This window comes from Apium graveolens, chromosome 11, assembly GCF_009905375.1.
Source record: "Apium graveolens cultivar Ventura chromosome 11, ASM990537v1, whole genome shotgun sequence".
NCBI lineage: Eukaryota > Viridiplantae > Streptophyta > Magnoliopsida > Apiales > Apiaceae > Apium > Apium graveolens.
In genome coordinates, this window is record NC_133657.1 from 158756877 (window position 1) to 158780397 (window position 23521).

The window sequence follows — 23521 nt, forward strand, 5'->3', positions numbered from 1 at the left end:
AAACAACTATATAATGGTAAGACATAAATGGTGTGATATTGCTAAACGGAAAAAAAGTCGAATCCAATTTTAACCACCAAATTCGCACTGTATCCAAATTTAATTACCAAACTGTATCCAAATCCAATAAGAAACCAAATCCAAATCTGAAATCAAAATCCAAATGAAATCTAAATTCAAAAGAACCAATTTTCCAATCCGAAATCAAATCTGAAAGCAAATCTAAAATAAATTCCAATTTTAATTACAAATCCAAAATCAATATCAAACCTAAATAAAATAAACCAATTAAATACAACTAGAATATCCAAATAATCGAGTAACACAAAAGCTAATCAATCAACAACACTCAAATTAAAAGATCAACACGATGTAAATAATGAACTAAAAGAAGCTTGTTCGAACCATTAAAATTCGATATTTCGTGGCTTCAAATACGATCTCCACCGTTCAAAATTTAGATATTGATGCAAAGAAGTCGCGTTTAAAAATTTAGGACGATCCAACAGTTCAAACTCCAGGAATCGTAAAAACAAGTTAGTCGATCCTTATATAAAATTTTCTGTAAATTTTGAAAATAACTTTGTTTTTGCAACGTAACTTTATTCCCCAAATGATTGAACTTAACTTAAACGATTATCTCTAAATATGATACTTATCTCACTCGAGACCTATATTCTATCAAATATGATAATTTAATAATAATAATAATATAAGTATATATTATATCATTTAATACACACATTCAATTAAATCTTCTCAACTAAATAGGTGTTCCTTTTGTCAAGCTTTCAACTAAATACTTGTACAAGATTTATAAATAACTTTGTAAACTCCAGCATTTATCCACTCTAAATTTCATTTAATTGATAGTTTAATTACTACGGTTTCCTTAATTAAAACAATTTAGCAGTCTTAATGAGTCTCTGTTTGAGTGTTCTCTTTATACTTTTCTGTTTTATACTTGGTCTCGTAGCTCCTAAAACTGTTATAGCTTCAAATACATGTAAAATTGTAAATTAATTCGAATGCTACCAAAACTTGTGTTCTCTCTTTTTTATTTCATTCCTCTGCAGCCAGCTTTCGTCTCAGAGGTTAGATTTTACTATTTGGTACTTTTTACTTGTTTTCGGTTGATTGCCTATCTGGGTTTTTCTTTTGCTTTTATCAAGTTTTGGCTTGCATGATTGGTACATGTATCAGTTGTACTTGTTTCTTCTTGCTGGAAAATAATTATTCTCGTGTTTGTTTATTGTTTTTTCAAGTTCTGGATTGAGATGTTTTGACTAACATCTGCATTTTCATAGCATATGTGAATGTTAAGAGTATTTTGTGTTGTTTGTGTGTTTTTGACAATTAAACATACCACACCATACAATACACTATTAGTGTATCCCGCTCGTAGAGCATTTAACCCGTACCTCTGCTCCTTTTGCTAGAGAGGTTGTTTCCGCAAAAACTCGATTTTTGACAAATGTTTTTGTAAAATCTAAAAAACTTCAGAGCTTTGGGTCTATGAGCAAAAGTAGAATGCTTTGCATTCTTGCACTTGAAAGTGTAAGCAGAGGTTAGTTTAAATAGTCTGTGTGTTTGAGTGTGTGATCATAATAGCAATTTAAAGATTACTAACATGGTATGTGGTTTTTATGTCATCACAGCAAAAAGGGTGGTAGTTGAATTCCAAGTTCAGAGAAATTAAGGATTTATATACTACTTCCGGTGTAGATGGGAAAACACATATCAGCTTACCGGAATAATGATCAACCAGAAAGTACTTTCCCGGGCTGCATGTGGGGAATATTTTATGCTCTTGATTATCATCATTGGCATAATAATGTTAAAAAAATGCTTCCTCACAAAAGGCACAATAAGCGGAACACTGCAAAATGTGAGTGCTGTAATTGTAATTAAGTTGACGAAGTTCTGATTTTACATCTTCTTGCTTTTCTATTTTGTTCTTCTAATCTAATACTAGATCTTGGGGAATGTTAAGAGAGCAGTCATTGCCAAAACATTCATCGAATTTATGGCGTATAAAGTCAATTAAGTTACATTACCGTGGACTTTTTAAGCTTTTCTTGATTTTGATGGTTAGTTCTAGTTGAGTAGTTTGATGTGTGTCGGTTCTAAGCTTGACATATAAATGATTCAACTTCTTAACAACTTAATAACTTCGCATATATTAAGCAAAGTTGGTTTATCTTTAAAAACTTAAATTTTTTTAGTTTTTTATGTTCAGTTTCAGGAAAAACTAAAACTTAGATATGTTTGCAACTGTATTTTTATGTGAATATCATATATTTCGGTAGTTGTTAAGCAGCTATTGTATTGATGGGAGATATGTGTGTAAAAAGAGGTCCTTATAGAATGTTCTGATGAATGTGTATCTTCGCAGGTAATAAGAATTCCAAGACAATACCAGGTGTCAATGGCGCTTCACAGAAACCCATAAACGCTGAAGCAAGTCATTTTCTTGTATGCTACTTTGCTACGTAGCCTACATTTGAAATTTAATATCTTAAAAGTTCTACTTATCTAATCAAAAGCAGTTATTAATAGGTAAATCAGCCCACCACCAAGACTTGCTCAACTCAAAAAAGATCTCTCAAAGCTCGCATTAAAGCGCTTGTTGCTGAAAAGCTTCGGATGGAAGATGACAACAAAGAAAGAGGTTCAAACTTTCCTGCTCTTTTGCAGCTGGAGAGAACCCTTTCAGTTAAGCATGTTGAATCACCAAAGGATGCCTTCAATAAAACAAGTAACGAGTGGAGAAGTCCAATCATTTTCTTTCCTAGGAAGACTACACCTGGTGGCACCAAATTGCAGCATCCAGCAAGGATGACTGCCAGTGACTGGAAAAAGTTTGATATCTGTACTAAAGAAAATTTGATGGACTACATTGAGCACCAAAAGCTCTCTCAAAATTACACGTTTTCTAGAAAAAGGGACACATCCGGGGATCAAGCGCGTGCTAAACTCCTTATGCAAAATGCTTCCCGATGTAAGCTTAAAGAATATGCAGATGTTTTGGAACTATATCAGGTAAACAAAGAACTATTTCATGGATATCAACAACAGAGAGACGTTGATAAAGAAAATCGACTTTACATGCCTAATGAATCAACTGCAAAAGCTAGATTAACAAAATCAGGGACATTTCCTGTGGCTAAGGTTTCACACTCACGTAGAAGAAACTATAAGCCTGCTAAACTTAAAGACAGGCAAACCGAACGATGGTCCTTTTTAGGAGGATTGAAGTTGCAAAATGGTCTTCAAGACCCTGAGGTGGAAAGTGAAGTGGTTTCCCATGTGGAAGACGGGAGGGAACAATTGGAGCCTCAAAACAAGGTGCATACAAATGAGCTTAGTTGCACCTCTAAGTCATTTATTCATCAGGTTCCAGATGGTAGTGAACCTTCAAGAGCTGGGAAACATCTATCCAGAATCTATGATACAGTTAGAGTGGATGATGATTCCAGGGACTTGAAAAGTTGTGATTTCACAACTGATGGTTCTGTTTATAATCCTAGAAGCAGTAATTCACGGCACAGAAGAACAGCCTCTCTGAATGATTCAATGCACAGATATGCACGTTTATGTGATTATAACTTCAGCATGAAGAGCAAATCAGATTTGTCTAAGAGCGTCAGATTGACATATGAATCCGACATTTTGGCAACTAGGAGTGCTCCAATATCCTTTAAAAGAAATCACTCTCTGCCTCATGGTAATTCAAGTTGGCCCCTTCAAGATGAGGAGTCTCAGGACATATTGTATCCAAGTGTGTCAAGTACGACTGTCATGGTTGGCACAACAGCTACCGAAGATAGGTATCTGAGTGAATCAGAGCCAGTGGGGCACCTAGAGACAGAAAATCAAGAAATGTGCTCACTGTCAGATGCAACAGAAGAGAAGTTGCTTGGTGAAACAAATGTTGAAAAGAGTAAATGTTGTCTAGAAGTGGAATTGTTGGATAGGTTAAAAATGGGCACGAAGGATTGTGGTACCTCCAACATGGATATATGTTGTGGGGAATTTAATGAGCTAACAGATGTTAAAAGCAGTTCTTACGATGATCTTCAAGTCACCTGCATAGAGATCGATGACAAGAAGGTAGCAGAAACCAGTCAAGCTCTTTTAATTCGTGGAAGGTGTTTAGAACCGGAATTCTCAACCCCTGCGAAACTTTCTTTAGAAGGTATGTATGTCATTTTGGAATTTACTTGATAATATTTGAAATTACAAAAGCATGAAATGCCAGGATTGCGAAAGTGTCGTCTATTGAACTTATATATGTTTGCTAAAGTCTAATTTGTATACACAATTCACCTAAAGACTGCAGCCAAAACTAGTATAATGAGTCAAATCTTTGTTTCCGCTAAACTGCAAATTTTATTTAACATACATTATGCTCCCATTCAGGTTCAGAAAACGCATACGATTATTCCTACGAGAGAGGATCTCCACTCCACTCATTCAACAGCTTGGATGCAGATTTTGTTTCACAATCATGTAGTAGCGAAACAAACCTTGAAAATTCAAAAACTAAGAATTACATCCATTCCAAATTGCATACAGGTGATGATGCTGACTTAAATTACGCCAGAGAAATTCTCAAGGTGGCAGGCTTCCACAAGAATGGCTTCAACGAAGAATGGTACTTGTCTGATCAGCCATTAAGCCCTCTGATATTCGATGAGGTAGAAGAATCTTGGTGGCCACTTGAATCGGAATGTTCTCAAGAGAACCTCATTCTCCTGTATCACCACCATTTTCTGTTTGATTTAATAAATGAAGTAATGCTTAGTATATATGAGACATCATCCACGTACTACCCAAGGTCATTATCAACAAGTTGCCAAGTCCATCCCCTACACAGTGCAAATTATGAAGACGAGGTGTTAAAGAGTCTTAGCAAGCTCATTGTTCTCAAACCAGAACTGGACCAGCAACTAGATGATCCAGTACCACAAGATTTAGCGAAAGCTGATGGTTGGATGAATCTTCAGATGGACTCTGAGTGTGTGGCACTGGAGTTGGAGGATTTCATTTTTTATGAACTTTTAGAAGAGCTAGTATCTTTTTAAGTTTGTTTAAGAGACTAGCCGGATTAAGAGCAATATCATGCTGATATTGATTTAAATCAGTAGTTCTGTGCATGAAATTATGTTTTAAAGAAGGGCCCTCCCCTATGAGGATTCAAGCCACGACCACGAAAGAGAAATGCGAAAGATCTTTTCACAAGAATTCCCCTGAATAGTCTATACTTATGGTTTAAATTACTATATAGTATTTTAATTTGTTGTACTATTTTTTAGAGTATAGCTATTGCTCATGTACTTGTATGGAGCGTGTCAGGTGAAGCGAAGATGTAGATATTAAAGTGAATCCCAGTTTTGAAAGCTTGGTATGTATGACTTTTACCTGCAGCAAATTTCAGTTAAAAATACCAAATTCTAAGCCTCTAAATTAATGGCTTAACCACTTCTCTATCATCTAAGGTTAACTTATGCCTTAGGCTTACAACTTGTAACACTTACTTCATACACTTAAGTAAGTTGTACAACGGGGTTGATACAACCCTTGTCCATTTACTTCTATGAGGAATTTCTTTGATTACCAATTCAAACATTTAACAAGAAGTGTGTGTGATTGTGTTTGTGAAACAATGTATGTAATGACAGGAAATTAAACGAAATAAAATTGCAAAGTTTCCAAATTTAATGTTTATTATTGTTGGACAAACTTAGTATTTTAGATTAAGTTGTGAATCATTTTGAGACCCTATACGAGTGAGACACATTATGTGTTAGTGGTGTGTATTTATTGGAACGTATTCTCCTCTTCGAGGGGATTCCAACGCATATTTACACGATCAAAATGAGTAAAAGATGAATAAGAACTGATGTTCTAAAATTTTACCATTTAATATGAAAAGTGGTTTTGTACCACATCGAGATTAGCACAAACCTATTCCTTAGTTTTTCTTATAAATACCATGTACCACATCGAAAAGAAAAAACAAGTCCTTTCAAGCCTCTCTTTATAAATAGAGTCTTAGGGCATCAGTTTTATTAAGTCGAGAAAATAAGAGTCATCTCTTTCATTCTCGGTCTCTTTAGTCTTAAATTTTTTCAATATTTCGGTGATAGTTCTCGGGCTCAGTTCAAGTTCGTTGAGAGTATATTCGATCTATTGATTATACTAGTATCTCATTTTATCCTGGGAAGCATGGTGCGGGGCGAAACTGCTTTAAGGAAACAGTTTTCTGGACTCGAGATTAAATCCAATTTCTGTTTGTTTTCTCAAACCCTTCTTCTAATTTAATTGTTAATTCTCATATGCTTATATGATTTAAGAATTAGCAATGTTCTTGTGAAGTAGTTATATATTCAATATATATAATAATGTCTTTATCGTACAAGAGTGATAACAATCTTAAAGCAGTTTTCTTCAATTTTCATACTTTCTTGTGAGTAGATGCAAAAGTTAATTTGATTGTTTAAATTGGATTTATTTGTGGGTATAGGAGTGACCATTATTTGCCTCATTAATTAAATTAAATTTAGTGTGTTAATTTCTTTGATCACTTATTGCCATGTGCTTGAAATTAATATAAATTTGATTTTAAATAGTGCTTTGTTTAAGCATAACAGGTACGAGGCAAAAATAAACGCAAAGTTGTTGGACAATTGGTTTCTTATAAGGCTATTGATGCTTTAATGATTATTGATTTATGATCAACTTATATTCAAGTGGACATATTTGGTGACATCTCTCTCGGGTTGATCATTATAAATTGGTAGATTAAACCCAAATTTATAATTTGTCCATGTTTTCGCTATTAATGGATAGCTTATTATATTTTGTTTAATTAATATGGTGATTGATAATATATATGAGCTAGAGTTTCTTAATTCTGAATTGATTTCGGAATTATTATTATACTGATACAAGAATCGTATATGCTATAGTTTACATGTGTGTTTGCAAGTTCATAACATTATATTGCTATGCAATTAAATGATATGGCTACATAAATGTGACCCTTCATGATGGAACTTGATTATTTGGTGATTAATTTTTAATCATTGTTGAGTGATGATAAGGCATCAATTATTATTGTTTAATCTTTAATAATGAAGTTATATCACAAACTTGTAATACTGGATAAATAGAGGCCTTACTGCGCATCTATTTAATTGGAGAAAATAGATTACAAGCATAGGTTGGTGACAATAAACGTGATGCAAACTATGTAGTTCTAAACATCTTATTTTAATAGATTTATTTGTTAACAAAATGCTAATAGTCTATATGGAGGCTTTGGAAGGCTATTAAAGGAGGCATAAGTTGCTTTATTATGTAACGTGTCTCGTTAGTTAACATTAGTTTGACTGGAAAAATTTGTTCTAGTATTTTCACTTGTGCTGCACTGGATATAATGCAATAATATGTTTGTTGTTAAACAATGTGACGAGTTGTGCAGCTGAATTGAATCAGATTTACAATTGCTCAGGATTCTCCACATTAAAAACCTAATGGGCCTAGAGTACAGGTTATGGGTCGGCACATAAATTATATTTTTCTGGTTGGGTTTTTTTCTCCAGTTAAATAGTAATTTCACGTGTTGGTGTCGGTCTGCTGCGGCAGTGACACACGAGCCTATTATAGTGATCCATGTGATACTTAGTACGGCGAATATTGATATCAGTATTTATGCTGAACTTCAGAGATAATCCGAAAAGTTGTTAACCCTAACGCATCAGTTGATCAAGGATCACTGAATGTGGGTTTATTGAAGATTTATGTTCTTCCTTTGGCCTTTTCTGGTTATACCAGTAGGTGAGCCAGAAATGTAGGTTCATGTGAACCATGTAAATATTTTAGAGAATTTCGGTAATTGAATTTTTAATGATAAGAACCATGGGAAGTTCTTTAAACATGATATTAAAATGTTATAGGTTTTAATGAATGACGTAAAACCTGCTCAGATGAGAGGTAGTGACACGATACGTATTTATTGTCTGGTTTGATAGTAAAACATTTGTCATTCGTACTCGCAGTCGAGTCAATATTGAAGCTAAATAGAGAGATGTGTGCTCTATAAATTCAAGGGTAAATCCAACTTAATACGGATAATTAAGATGATAGTGAATAAATTTGATGATGAATAATCACCGGGCAAATTCTGTTTGCAACGTGAATATTCATGAGGTCGTTACACCTTACTCGCATTTAATAAATTGAGTAGATGCAGTCTTGAGTTGCGCTCTGAGAGAGATGCAAAACGATTGTGATCAGCTCAGACTATCACTGAATTTGAGGATATTAGTTATGAAGGGCTAATTGTTCCTTAAACATGATACCACAGAAGGAAATAATTAAATTTCCTATTAGTTTTGAAATATTTTCTGACATTCTATAAAATATTAAAATTGTGGGGGTATCTAAAATAGAAAATTATTGAATTTTCTATGAATAGTGAAATGTAATGAAACATTCTTGAAAATAATTGAAATGTGGGGGTATCTCGAAAATTGATACCAATACCTTTGTTGGTAGCATAAGATCCAAAATCAATTGGGATATTTTGGATGGATACATAGACAATGGTTGAGTCTAATAATATCCGATATATGAATCTAATTTTTGAGATTCGTAAGAATACTCTTACAGAGTTTAGGAATGCTTATTGTAATATCCGGGATATATCGTGTAATTATTTTTGCTATTATATAATTATTATATGTGTTAAGTATATATTCTGTGAGCTAATTGTTAAGTGTTATCTGTACTTGAATATTCAAAAATAATATTAATTGAGTATTTTAATTTTTATATGTCCAAAATAAAATATAGATAATTGTCATATCTTCCTAATTATTTTTATGTTGGTTTATGGATTTATAAGAATCATATGAAATTTCTAAAATCTTTTTCCGGGTAATTAAAATCTATTTTATAAAAACGGGAACCAACCGACGTCAACCGTTGTTACGTTTTTGGAACCCGAAACTCTTTCAAGAACTCCTTCCTAACCTAATTGTAATATTCCGAGCATATTCCATGTTTCGACTTTTTCAATCCGGCGTACGGCTTGTCCTGCGCGGGTCCCGGCGCAACATTTTCGATACAATATTCGTTTCGGTAAATCAATAAAACCTGTATTTTCGATAAACGGGAGCTTTTTATTAAACTATCCCAATTATCACTTCGTAATACGTGTAACCAGGCGCTGAGACCAAGACCGCAGTACAAATTGTACTGATTTGGATAATTATCCCGAAAACCGATACCGTTTGGATCAGTTTTTACAAATAAACGTACCGTTTTATATCCGGAATGATCCAACGGTATCCTAATTTTCCGTAATTATAAATAGCCTTTTACCGTATTTTATTTCGTATTAAAATCATTTGCAGACAGATAATTATATAATTTTCAGAGAAAAACCCTAATTTCCTAAAACTGTTCTAACAATCAAACAAACATTTGGAGGTGTTATTGAATTCGGTTTGGAAAGCCCGAGTAACTAATCTGAAGGTCTTGAAGAGCTCTACCAGATTCTGTAATCCATACACCTGCAGAAATCAAGGTTATTTTTCTAAAAATTTATTTATTTTCGAATTGATTTTATTAAAAATATGAATTTTTGTTCGGATGATTGTAAGTTTGATTTGATAATTGCATGTTGTAGAGCTTGTTTTCCTGATGATTTTCATATGTCATACGTCTGATTTGGAGTTCAATAACATGTTCAAATTTGAGTTTGATTTTCGAATTTTAAAATTAGGGTTTATAACCCGTATGAATGTTCTTAATTGAAATTTGGGGGTTTCTTATTCTGTGATAGATTGATGTTGTGTTATAGTGGGTTGTGTTCTCTGTGAAATTTGCAATCTAGTCGTATAAGTTTCATGAACCAACGAGGTCTGTAGAGAAGGGAGTTGTGTTTTGAAGTTTTCCGATGTTCGCCGGAAACTGGAAAATTTCACGGCCAAATTCCGGCCAACTCAGGGATTGTTAGGATGAATTGATTGCATGGTTGTGTTCCTGGTAACCTGTAGATGTGATCTGGAGGTGTTGGTGGGGTGAGGACGCCGAGAACGTGTTCTCCGGCCATCCCCGACTTTTTCCGGCGACTGGACTGCAAAATTGTAGTTTGGTCCCTGCAGTTTTGAAAACGATGCAGTTTGGTCCCTGTAGTTTCCAGACTTTGCAAAAATTGGATTTCTGTTTTAAAAATGTTTAAAAATCATATTTCCTATTTATTTTTATTATAAAAATTCGTTTTTAATTTCTGAAAATTCTGAAAATTATTATTTTAATTCTGAAAATTATTTTTAATTCACAAATAAATCTAAATTAATTAGTTAATTAATTCCAGTTAATTTCTAATTGATTAATTGGTCAATTAATTCGAAAATTAATTGATTTAATTAAATATTAATAGATTTCAATTAATTATTTAATTAGATTTAATTATTTAAAAATGATTTAAAAATTCTGAAAAATAGTTTCAAGCTTTAAAATATTATTCTAAATTATTTCCAAGGCTCGATAATTATTCTTAAATTATTTCGGAGCCAGAATTGGCCAACCGAACCCTGTTTATTAACCCAAAATTGATCCAATGACCCGTTTTAATTCCGAAAAATGTTTTAAAAATCATTTTAAATACCAGAAAGCCTATTTATTACCCGAGACTTCTTTATAAATAATATATCATTGATTACGTGATGTATTATGTGCTATATGTGACTTGTTAATTGATTATCGGTCTATATATTCAGTGTTTACTTGATTATCGCATATCTTTCAATCCGTTAATCGGATTTGGGTAAAACGAAGGGTAGATAGAAGTATGTGTTGAATAGAATTCCATGAGTAAATTATTGATAGATGCTTATGATATATGAGCAGAAGAGGCAAGACGTAGGAAAGGGAAACAAATAGTTGAGGAGTAAGACGCTTGTGATTGGAAGCGAGTGCAGTGTAGTAAGCTAATATTAGGTAAGTGTTCTGAACTTTCTCGAGATATTGTAGTATTTGATAGTCAGATTGATATTGCAAGTGCTTTGAAGTACTGAAACCTAAACTCTGATTCCAGTTATTGTTCTTGAGCCATAAACCTTATTCTTTCTAGACCATTGATTGTTGTATACCTAAACACAAATCTCAAGTATACGATATTACTCCACAAATACATCTAAACAAAATCCCAAACACTGAACTGAATTACTTGTATATTCAATCATTGTATCCTATGCTTTGAAAGCCCAAATCTTTGAAACCCTGAAATGTTGATTCCTTTGTTATCCAATTCTTTCATTACCCAGCATCCAAGCTTTTAAATTGCCTTATTGATCCTTACAAGGATTGAAACCCTTTCATTGTTAAACATTTATTATTGTTAATGATTTCGGTTATTGTTTATTATTGCATATTCTGTTATTATGTTAGAATTGGATTGTTTTTATAAAATTGTGGACCAGATTCGTGGTCAGACCATATAATGGTCAAGTTAGGCCAATGTGTGCCTTGGATCCAGTAGTTAGAGCAATGCTGTGTGCCTTGCTCGGGGTTAGTGCGTGACTGATCAGCAACCTAACCTTGGTTTTTAAATTAAAAGTATAGTATCCAATTCTAAATCATAATCCATTGTTCACTTGATATCATAATCATATTCACCTGATGATCATTATTCTCAGTTTTGTCATTGTGACTTGCTGAGCTAGTTAGCTCATTTGTGCGATGTTGTTTATATTCTTTCCAGTTAAAAAGGAACCAGTTGGTAGCAAGGATCCCCAGTCCAGCGCGAGAGCTAGGGGTTCAGGTTGAGAAAGCTGAGCTAGTAGGCTTCTTTTGGGATAATTTAAATTTGTAAAAGTTTGTAATAATGTTTAATACTTAGTTTGAGTTTGAAATAGTAGGGATTTGAACGGTTTGTAATAGTAGATCCTAGTAGATCTATAATTAAAAGTCATCTAAATGAACTTACGGGTTATTAGATGAATGTGAGGATGAACCTGCAGAGAGCAAAAGAATTGGATAATTGCTAGTCCCGAATGTCTTGATAATTTGCTTGAAGGTGAACTCGTAAATTTAATAGAAGCAATGCGCTTCTCGTATAATTCCTTGATAAGTGAATATATCAAGAGAAAATTTGACTATTACTGAGAGTCAATAAATCAAGATTTTCTAGCACACGTACTAGAAAATGGATTGTACATGTTCTCTCTATGTCCTTTATGGGGGAAAGGATGTTAAGAAATAGAGAGAGTGGTTCTGTTTGACAGAATCTTGTTTAAAAAAATATATAGATCTTCTTACGAGAGAGAAGCATTAGGAACCAAATGAATTTTCAAATTGGGAAAGTATATCTGGGTCTGAAGAAAGTATAAGGTCAGACTGATAATAAAATTGTTAGATATATTTGATAATGTCATGGCTAATATGTTTTATGTTTAGCTTTCAGATCTTACGTGAACAGGATAAATCAGTACTTAACTGTTGATCAGTACTTATACTGGAAGTCAGGACTTAAGGATATCAGTACTTATATTATCAGGAGATAATCATCAGAAGATAGATATCAGAACTTAAGTGCTGAAGGACAATCAGATAAGGACCGTAGCTGATTAAAGGAAAGAAGATCGAGATAAACATAAGAAGAGATATGCATGAAGAAGGAATTCCGTGAAGAATGGAATACTTGGAAGAAAAGATATCTGATTGATATATTTTAGGAAGCAGAATTATATTCCATATCAATTAGCGATTATCTTGTAACTGTGTAGTATATAAACACAGACATAGGGTTTACACTATAAGTGTTATCATTATTAGAAAAGATTATACATTGTAACCCTAGCAGCTCTCGTGATATTTGTTCATCACTGAGAGGTAACAGTTCCATACTGTAACAGAGTTTATTGTTTCAATAAAGTTTGTTTTCTGTTACTTAAGTTCTTAAAGTTCGATTTGAGTGTACTATACACTGTATTCACCCCCTCTACAGTGTGTGTGTGACCTAACAATTGGTATCAGAGCCTATCTGTTAACTTACATACAGTTAAAGATCCAAACACAATCATGTCGGACACAGAAACACCAACTAAGCCTACCACAACTGAGGAACCACCAAAGACATAAATTCAGAGTCGGTATGAGACCATCAGAGTCCCCATACTGAGACCATCTGAATATCCCATATGGAAGGTAAGGATGACCATGTTCCTGGAAGCAACAGATCCAGAATACCTGGATAGAATCAAGGAAGGTCCTCACAAACCAACCAAACTCGCTGTTACAGTTGCAGGTGAAGCAGCAACGACCGTACCAAAGGAGAAGAGTGATTATACTGCTGAGGACATAGCATCAATTGCTAAGGATGCCAAGGTACGACACTTACTGCATAGTGCCATTGATAATGTAATGTCAAACAGGGTAATCAACTGCAAGACTGCTAAGGAGATATGGGATGCTCTGGAAACAAGGTGTCAGGGAACTGACACAATTAAGAAGAACATGAAGACAATACTCACTCAAGAGTATGAACACTTTGACTCAAAGACTAATGAGTCATTGAATGATTTATATGATAGATTTGTCAAACTTTTGAATAATTTGTCATTGGTTGATAAAAAGTATGATCTTGAAGATTCAAACCTTAAGTTCCTGTTAGCTCTTCCTGAATGCTGGGATTTGAAGGCAACGACAATAAGAGACAACTACAATCTTGATGAAACAACTCTTGACGAAATCTATGGAATGCTCAAGACTCATGAGCTGGAGATGGAACAAAGAAGCAAGAGGAAAGGAGGAAAGTCAAGGACAGTTGCTCTTAAGACTGAAGAAGAATTCCCCAAAGCAGCTTCCTCAAAGAAAGACAAGGGTAAAGCTCTTTTCATAAAGTCTGATACTGAGTCATCAAGTTCTGAGAGTGATGATGACTCAGATTCTGAAAGCTTGCCTGAGACTGATGCTGAAGAGGAGATGATGAAGCTGTGTGCTCTTATGGTGAAAGGAATCACAAAGATTGCATACAGGAAGTTCAGGAAGGGAAAGAAGTTTTCCAGGAAAAACATAAGTTCTGATAAGAAGAATTTCAGAAGATCTGAAGGCAGAGGAGGAAAGTCTGACAGAGGAGATTACACCAATGTTAAATGCTATAACTGTGGTGAGAAAGGCCACATATCTCCTGACTGCAAGAAGGTAAAGGATGACAGAGGCAAGGCTCTTGTCACAAAGCAGAAAAGCTGACAGACACCTTAGACTCTGAAAGTGAGGAGAACTATGTATTGATGGCAAATGCTGATAAAGAAAGTGCTGAGAGCAGTTCTGAAGCTGCTGAAACAAAGGTACCTCAGACTACTTATGCTTTTCATACTGATGATATTAATGAGTTGAGAAGATATCTTAAAACCATGTTTGTTAGCTATAGAGACCAAACTTTAACATGTGAAAGATTAACTTCTGAAAATCTTGCATTTAAGAAAAGGAATGATTTCTTAGAAAAAGAGTTAGTCATGTTCCATCAAACTCAGAAGGATAGAGATGATGCTTTTTATGTTAGGAATGAAGTGCTAAAATTAAATGAATCTCTAAAAACTGAGTTAGAAAAGGAAAGAGAGATTATCAGGACTTGGACTAATTCTGGCAAAACAACTCAAAATTTGCTAAGTAGTGGAAACTGGAAAGAGGGCTTAGGTTATGGAGAAGATAAGAATGATAAAGGAACTGAAGAAATTAAGCCTGTTGTTAAGCAAAAAAGCCAAAGTTTAAACCTATTAAGTTTGTAACTGTAAAGTCTGAAAATGAGAAATCAGAAGTTAAAGAGGAATTAACTTCTGACAAACTAAAACAGGAAAAGACAGCTGAAGTGAACATAGGCTTAATGACAAAGAAGCAGCTTAAGCATAAGCTGAAAGATGTCAAGAATGCAAATAAGGTAAAATCACCTAGGAAAAATAGGAATGGAAAGGAAGGTGTGAATAAAAGCAATGATTATAAACCTGTTCCTGATGCTCCTAGGAAAACGTGTCATAACTGTGGAAGTTCTAACCATCTGGCTTCTTTTTGCAGGAAAAATAAGAATATTAACTCCTTACCTTCAAAATCAGGAGTTAAGAGTCAGTCTGTTAGATACAAACCACAAAATCCTTTTTCAGGTTCTTTCTCTAAATCTGCTTAGACTTGTTCTGTATTATCAGACTTTATGCTCAGTATTTACAGAATTAATCTCATTGTGTATTCTGTGCTTAATTGATAAATGTCTTTAAGTACTGACTGTTGTCTGATATATGTTTCTAAACTCTGATAAGTGATATGTCTGTTCTAGTACCTATTCAATCCTATGAGGATAACTGTGCTAGATACTGACCTAGTAGTCTTCAATAAACAAATGATTCCATGGAAGAAGTAATTATTTCAGTAGGAAATCTTATGACACTAGAAAATTTTGATAACTGAGCTTAGTTAAGTTTACTTTGTATATCTTATTACTGAGTCACAAATTAGAATAATGCTACTCATCTGTTAAGTTCTGATACTAGTAAAACTGCTGAATGTACTAAGTGCTGATAAACCTCTCTTATCAAAAGAAACAGCAAAAAGATCAAAGATTAAAATCAGGTACTCCTTTGAGATCTAGAGTAAAAATGTGGAAGGGACGACCCAAGTGCATTGCTGGTATTAAGTAAATATGCATTAGAAAAGCAAAATATTTTCTTGGTGACTTTTTACACTCTATGATTACTGGACAAATACTCTGATAATAGCATAAATTCTGATAAACAGTCGTGACTCACTTACACTGAGAAGCCACTGTAAAATAGAATTTCAAAAGATGCATAAAATTAGCACAAAACAGTTGAGGTGGACTCAAGCATAAACTCATTCTTCAGTAGGTTTCAGGACAATGACAGATCTTTAGCAAAATTTTAGTTATGCCTTATTTCTAAGATGTACTGAAGTGAATCAGACTTTACTCTTTGTCTGTTTTTAGCTTAATGCACACACTAATCACTCCATCTGAATGATGAAAATTTATGTGGTGGTCTATGTTATTTTAGATAAACAGTCATTGTGTCATTATTGCACAAATTCTGAGGACAAGTTCTAAGTTACACGTTCTGATGATTAAGTTCTGACGTCCATAACTCAGAACTTGTATGAGTATTTACTAAGATAGGCATTCCTTTTTCGAGTTAAGAAATTATGTTCTGATGACTGTTAAATTCTGGTATAGGTCTAAGTTCTGATTTCTCAGTCTAATCCTTTACTTGGCTTATCTGTGAATAAAATTTGATAACAGTCTCAGTTCGAACTAAAATATGTTGAAGTGAAAGAGTAATAGTCACTATGATTAGGATTAATGGTATTTGTCCTTGAATAGTCCACTGTTTCTTGTGTCTTGTGCGGTCTAGACCATGACTCCTCTTTCCAATGACTGTTATTCTTTTTCAAAGTCTAGGGAGACGAGGTAGAATTAATTCTACCTGTCAGCATTAAATATCTTTGCGTCTCTTGGCATTCTCTTGCCTATATAAGCAACCACTTCACATCAGTCTTTCCATCACATTCTTCTCACACACTTATCTTCATACTTTTTCTTTCAAAAAACACAATGGTCAGATACAACATGTTTTTGAACTACCAAACCTTCAATATGGAGCTAAGTTGTGCCGAGTGGCAGCAGGAATGGCATGTCACAGCCATTCCTGAGGAGATATGGGACTCTGTCCCACAGGAGGTACTGACACGCCTCCTGTTCTTCTATATGGACTACCATCGCCATCTGGAGCGATTGGAGGAGGAAAGGCGGGAAGCTATCCGTCAGCAAGAGTGAATCATACGACTCGCCATCTTGTTCGTCAAAGATAGGAAGAGGAAGATGACTTAATCTTGTCTTCTTCCTATTCTTCTTCATCCTCAGCTTTGTCAGGCTTCTTAGCTAGGACTAAAGCTGTTGACGTTAGGATTGGGAGCTTAGGGAAAATCTTGTATAAGTACTGATGTAAATTTCCATTTCATAAATGTATTGACTTGATATATTAATGAAAATTGTTTTTACTTCAAGATTTTGTCTCTGAGTTATTTTATCTTGTGTTGATAAATCCTGATTGATATTCTGATGACCATATAACCTTTGTTTTATATTAAGTTCTGACTCATTTTCAGCACTTATATATCTAATTTAACTTGGTCATTTTCATGTGATGTATTTTCAGAATTTTAATGATGCAATGAAAAATAATTCAATCCGTGCTAACGGTTTAAATTTTGAATTAAAACTGATTCTCTTGATAAATGGAACGGTTTTTCCTTGAAACTAGGCAACTGGGTAAGTAATGATTCCTGTTTTCTCGAGCCCAGTAACTATCCGTTATTACTGCATGTCTGACAGGTGTCCAACGGTAATATTTTTTTGTATAAGTACAGCAGAGAGAAGATTTCTTTAATCTTTTTAATTTCTTCATCTTTTATCTCTCTTCTTACTTTTACTCTCCTTCACTTTACTTTTTCCGTTGTTTTTCATACAGACATTATCTCAAACACCTAACAGGCATCCTTGAAACTCAATATTTTTTTTCACATGGCACCAAAGGATTTAATCATTGATGGAGCAAAGTTTGTTCCAAACAACTATGCTAAAATTCTTGATCATGCTGACGCTCCATCTGAATTGCACTTTGTGCAAGATCTTCTTGCATATAGTGAGGTTGGGTACGCCTTAACTCAGCCTCAATTATTTTCAAGTCAACAAGTTCTGAGGTTCTGGAGGACTGGAGTTTTTGATGATGGTGGTAACCGTGGAACTCCCATTATTATCTTCCAAGTGGGTGATTCATCCTCTGTAGTCACTCCTGGTACAGTACGCAGGGCTTTACATCTTCCAGAGGATTGTACTTTCTCAGTTCCAGAGGACTCAGCCCTTCGGGAGTTAATGGCTGAATTGGGATATGAAAAGAGTCTGACGAAACTTGGACAGTTGAAACGGGCTAATATCAGAAGAGAATGGAGTTTCTTCTTTGATTGCATCACCAAAGCTTTTGGGAACAAATGTTCAAATTTTGATGCTATCCCAATTCTGAGTCAGCACATAGGGTATGCTATTATCCATCAAACTCATTTTGATTTTGCAATTGGAATAATTGGTTTTATTAAGGATAGGATGACAGAGGATCGAGATGTTGTTTATTTTGCTAGATTCTGTCAACTTATTTACACTTACTGTACTGATGAACCCCAGTTAGTCAGCACTCAAACCCCACCTTTTAAGGTTGCAAAAAGGTACTTTAACGACCTGATAAATGCTGACACAAAGAAATCAATGGTGAGACCATTACAGATTCCTCAGTCTGTGAAACAGATTCTGGTAAATGCTGATCCTGCTACTTACAAATCTGTTTACTCAAATGTTCAACCAACTCACCATAACCAAAATCCATCAACTTCAGTACCTACCTCTCATTCTACTCAACCTACCCTCAGAACTTATCTCAAATCCTATCTCTCCACTTCACAGACTGCTCAACCTTCTTCTTCAGCACCTACTGTGAAGCCTACATCCTCTAAGCCAAAGAGAACAAAGACTGTTCCTCAAACACTTCAAAAGAGGAGGAGAATTACTTTGAGAGATGAATCAGATTCTGAGGAACAGATTCCTTCTTCAGAACCTGTGGTGGTTGAAGCTGAGAAAGCAACTTCTCAGAAGGATTCTAAAATTGGGGGTTCTAGGCTTCTCAAGAGGCTTAGACGTATGACAGTTCCTGAAACTCTCAAGGAATCCAAATCAACAAGGAAGTACAAGAAACAGAGGGCACAAAGGCCAGTTTCAGATGATGAGGAGGAAGCATCTAAGGAAGGGGATCAGGAATCTCTGATCTCACAAGGCAAGGAATTTGCTCCAGTCACTTCTTCTCCATCAACTCCATCTCAGGAAGCTGTCTCTGACAAGGCTAACTCACCATCTATGTCTCTTGTTGATCCAGGCACAAGTGCTGAAATTGATATTCAGAACCTGGTTGTGCCTGCAATACTTTTCTTAGAAGCTCCAACAGCAAATAATCCTTCCACAACACCTGTTACTGATGCTGTTCAAACTCCAGAGTTATCAACAACACCTTCTCTGCATCAAGATGCTGATGATCAGATTTTAGGTGAGCATCAGGATATGGCTGTTGATGAGAACTTAGTATCAGATCAGCAATTAGAGGATGCTGAAGCCTCCATTGCTACTCACACTGTTGTCTTATCAGAAGATACTGATTCTTTAAGTTCTGATGCTGCAAATGTTGGAGATACTGGTGAAGCTGCTATAACTGTAGATGTTGATGAAGCAGGTCCTTTAGGACATACTCCTCCACCGACTCTTCCTAAGTCTGAATTGTTAAAGGAGTTTGTTATCAGGGATGCACCAGTGCCTTGGAGTGAAACTCCTGCAGGTCAGGAGTGGACTAAGGAATGGAACTCAGTTTCATGTGTTCCAAATGCTTTACATCTTGCTGAGCACTTGACTAAAGCTGATGAAATGTTAAATTCTGATGATTTTAAAACCCAGCTTAGAGTCACTGCATTGAGTACTAAACATCTACAAGGTCTTCGTTCTGATACTCATGCAGAGCTACACAAGATTCAGGAGAACTTTGTCAAACAGGAACAAGTTTGGAAAATTGATAAGAAAAAGTTCTTTCAACCTACCATTGACAGGATTGCTTATATTGAGAAAATTCAAGAGAAACAACAAGCTCAGATTGATCAAATTCTGATAAATCAAGCTTCTCAGCAATCGCAACTTACTGAAATCCAGACCTCAGTGGAACTACTTATCTCTCTTTTATTACCTGCTGATGCCAAAAAGGGGGAGAAGGTAATTAAGTCCAAATGCAAAACCAACAAGACACTGCAAGGAAAGGATGATGGAAAAGATGACCAAGGAAACTCTGGAATGGGTAGTGGTCATAGTCAAGGTAGAAGGTTTACATCAAGACAAGCTAGTCACAGAACAAGTTCTGATACTGGGAAAAGAATAAGTTCTGTTGCTGGTAAAAGGATAAGTTCTGATGAACTTCTAGATCTTGATGAGGAAATGTCAAGACAGTTATTTCTTCAAGAAAATCCAGGGATGGACTTGGAAAGTTTAAAGGAAGAAGAAGCCAGACTTAAATCAGAGAAAGTCACATCTAAATCTGAAGCTTCTGGTAAAAAGTTACTTCCAAAACCTAAAGGCATTGTTATCAAAGAAAGGACACATACTGAAGCAACATTGGCTAGATCACAACCACAGATAGATCCAAGATCCAAGGGTAAAGAAAAGGTTGGTGAACCTATCAAGGCTTATGTACCTCCTGAGGAAGAAGAAATTACTGATGGAAAAGATGATCTTGCTCTAACTTCAAGAAAAGTTCTTAAAACAACCTCTGACATGGCTCAAGTTGTTCAGAGTCAAGAAATTATAAGTTCTGATATTCAGAAGAAGCAAGTAACCTCTGACAGAGCTCAAGTTAACTTAATATCAGAAAATAGATCAAAGACACTTCTACCAGGATTCACTAAAGCAAAACAGACTCAATCTTTGAAGACTACTGCAAGTGGTTTTGAAGCAAGAGTAGTTACTGGAAAGGAAGCTAGAGATAAAACTGGATTGGGAAGTGCTGATGAAAGAAGAGTACACAACACTACCAATGATCCAACTTCCTTGAGTGAACCAGGTATTGGAGCAACTCCTGAGAGATTGAATCAACTGGAATCTGTACAGATGGTTTACCATACCTACTTGAAAGAATACATCATGTTGTATTTCATGACAGATGGTAGGGTTTATCATATAAGACAAAATGCCATTCCTTTGAAGTATTTTGAAGAATTGGAGCATGTACTTTTCTTACTTCAAGTGGATGACAGAATAACAGAGACTGCAACAAACTACTTAAAAGAACAGATTCAGAGACAGAAAAGGCTTTATTCTGTTAAGTCTGACAGCATATATGTTCCAAAGTACAGAGATCACAATGGTGATATTGTTGATATGAAGCCTAATACTGCACAGATCAGAACGTATCTTGGTATTAAGGGACTTGAATTCAATCTTGAGTCTGACAAAGCTTATGTCATAATACTAGATCAGGAGTTGAGAAAAGCAAAAATTAATGATCTCAGAGCTGCAATCTTTCAAACTGGTGAAGATACTGCAGAGCTTAAAGGTGTTAAAAGGAGAATGATTGATGAACTAAGATATGCTGAGAAATGTTTGTTGAAGAACTATCTCAGAACAACTCCTGACATCAGAGAGATCAGAAAATGAAGAAGCCAAGTCGAAGATCTACAACTGCTTAAATTCTGACATTTATACAGATTGAACTTGTTATCAGAAGTTGAAATTGGTAAAAAACTTTAAGGACTGTAAGTTGTAGTTATCTAGTCTATTTCTCATGCATTTGTACTTAATGTTTTTGACATCATCAAATATCTGTTAAACTTGTATATTTTGTTAATTTACAAGTTGGGGGAGATTGTTAGATATATTTGATAATGTCATGGCTAATATGTTTTATGTTTAGCTTTCAGATCTTACGTGAACAGGATAAATCAGTACTTAACTGTTGATCAGTACTTATACTGGAAGTCAGGACTTAAGGATATCAGTACTTATATTATCAGGAGATAATCATCAGAAGATAGATATCAGAACTTAAGTGCTGAAGGACAATCAGATAAGGACAGTAGCTGATTAAAGGAAAGAAGATCGAGATAAACATAAGAAGAGATATGCATGAAGAAGGAATTCCGTGAAGAATGGAATACTTGGAAGAAAAGATATCTGATTGATATATTTTAGGAAGCAGAATTATATTCCATATCAATTAACGATTATCTTGTAACTGTGTAGTATATAAACACAGACATAGGGTTTACACTATAAGTGTTATCATTATTAGAAAAGATTATTCATTGTAACCCTAGCAGCTCTCGTGATATTTGTTCATCACTGAGAGGTAACAGTTCCATACTGTAACAGAGTTTATTGTTTCAATAAAGTTTGTTTTCTGTTACTTAAGTTCTTAAAGTTCGATTTGAGTGTACTATACACTGTATTCACCCCCTCTACAGTGTGTGTGTGACTTAACAAAAATATTACAGTCAAAAGTGATGACCTTATATAATTTATGAAATATTTTCGAGTTTTGAGAATAAGGTTCATTAAGATGATACTAAAATTATCGTATTGTGAAATTTAAAAGTGCATCAATGAACATTGAGATGGTCTTTCTAAATAGATATTTGGAGAAATATCTATTTACGTGAACCCGAGGGTTGCTCTAGATAAAGTAAGAGTAGAAAATCTGTATTTTCGGTGATCATGTTGAGTGAAACAACATTGACACGAAATAATGGCATATTAAATTTGATATTGCTATGATAAGCAATGGCTTCAAATAAATGACATGGTTGCCATTTTGAGGACACTCAAAATTGGTTGCTATGTGAATAAGGATTTCCAGTTTAAGGACGCTTAAACTCGGTAATGATGCAAACTGAAATTGCTGGTTTTTGGGACGCTAAAAGCTGGTAATATCAATAACAAGTGAAGCCTTAAGTAATAACTAGTAAAGTTAATTCATAAATGTGAAATATGTCAATATGAGATGTCAAACTGATTTAAAATCAGAGAATTAACAAGTGTGCATGTGTTATTTACACATGATATGCAAGTCATAATTGATTGCATGTGAGTGATCTGATCATTACGAGAAGTAATGACAAGAGGATCATTTCTGAAAATCTTGATGAGATTGAAAAGTTTTGATTTGAAGATTACAATCTTCGTGACTTTAAAATTTTTAAATGATACATGTCACATGTTGGTGATGTGAATTTTGAAGATATCAACGAAGTTAAAGTTTTCATAGCTAGAATGGATTTATATTTATCCAAGCGTAGATGAACAAGGATCTCTCAAGAAGGATTGCAAGTCTATTGTACTTTTTAAAATTGTACAAAATTAGACATATGCTACACAGTTGGTAAACTGTGTAGATGCACGAGTACAATGGAAATTGGTCACTTGGAAGTGATTGCAATGAGATTTAAGGTGTATGATATATGCTCGTGAGCTTGGACTGCAATACGAAATATATCTAATTGTACTATGCGAATATAATATGTAAATTAGATATTTGACTTTAAGACCTTAAAAGTCATTCGAGAATACATTTCACACTTAGCAGCCGTGTCATGGAAATCCTAAACTTAGCTCGATTCGTGATGGAATACGAGTCTGGTGCATAAAATAAATGCAGTTAAAAGGCTGAATAGCCACTTTGTAAGGATATTCCTAAATGACAAGGAAAATGTGTCTTCAATATGCATATATCGTGTAAACAATATGCAAATTGGGAGATCACATTATTGTGTATGAAATGGTATGTCTCACATCTATGATGAGGACATAATACCATTAAACAACTATTCTCAATGAGAATTATCATGATTGACTATGTAAAGTCAAATG

The 23521-nt window shown here is 34.6% G+C and overlaps 1 protein-coding gene across 2 annotated transcripts; it reads left to right on the top strand.

Annotated features, from left to right (window-relative positions):
* Positions 1 to 1001: 1001 nt before the first annotated feature.
* On the top strand, positions 1002 to 5442 carry LOC141696714 (uncharacterized). 2 transcript variants are annotated; one of them, XM_074500830.1, is made up of 5 exons: positions 1002 to 1094; positions 1659 to 1888; positions 2396 to 2475; positions 2560 to 4198; positions 4423 to 5442. In XM_074500830.1, the coding sequence occupies exons 2-5, from the start codon at positions 1726 to 1728 to the stop codon at positions 5085 to 5087; spliced, it is 2547 nt and encodes an 848-aa protein (XP_074356931.1). In that variant the 5' UTR covers positions 1002 to 1094; positions 1659 to 1725; the 3' UTR covers positions 5088 to 5442. The 2 variants fall into 2 exon arrangements, with proteins under 2 accessions (XP_074356931.1, XP_074356932.1); XM_074500831.1 differs by lacking the exon at positions 1002 to 1094 and adding an exon at positions 1108 to 1567.
* The last annotated feature ends 18079 nt before the right edge of the window (positions 5443 to 23521 follow it).

What these genes read in the sequence shown, in the direction of transcription:
- LOC141696714 (XM_074500830.1), top strand. Translation starts at nt 1,726, where the DNA reads ATGGGAAAACACATATCAGCTTACCGGAATAATGATCAACCAGAAAGT. An exon ending in CTGAAGCAAGTCATTTTCTT is followed by an intron (nt 2,476 to 2,559) that starts GTATGCTACTTT and finishes AGTTATTAATAG; the next exon opens with GTAAATCAGCCCACCACCAA. An exon ending in TGCGAAACTTTCTTTAGAAG is followed by an intron (nt 4,199 to 4,422) that starts GTATGTATGTCA and finishes GCTCCCATTCAG; the next exon opens with GTTCAGAAAACGCATACGAT.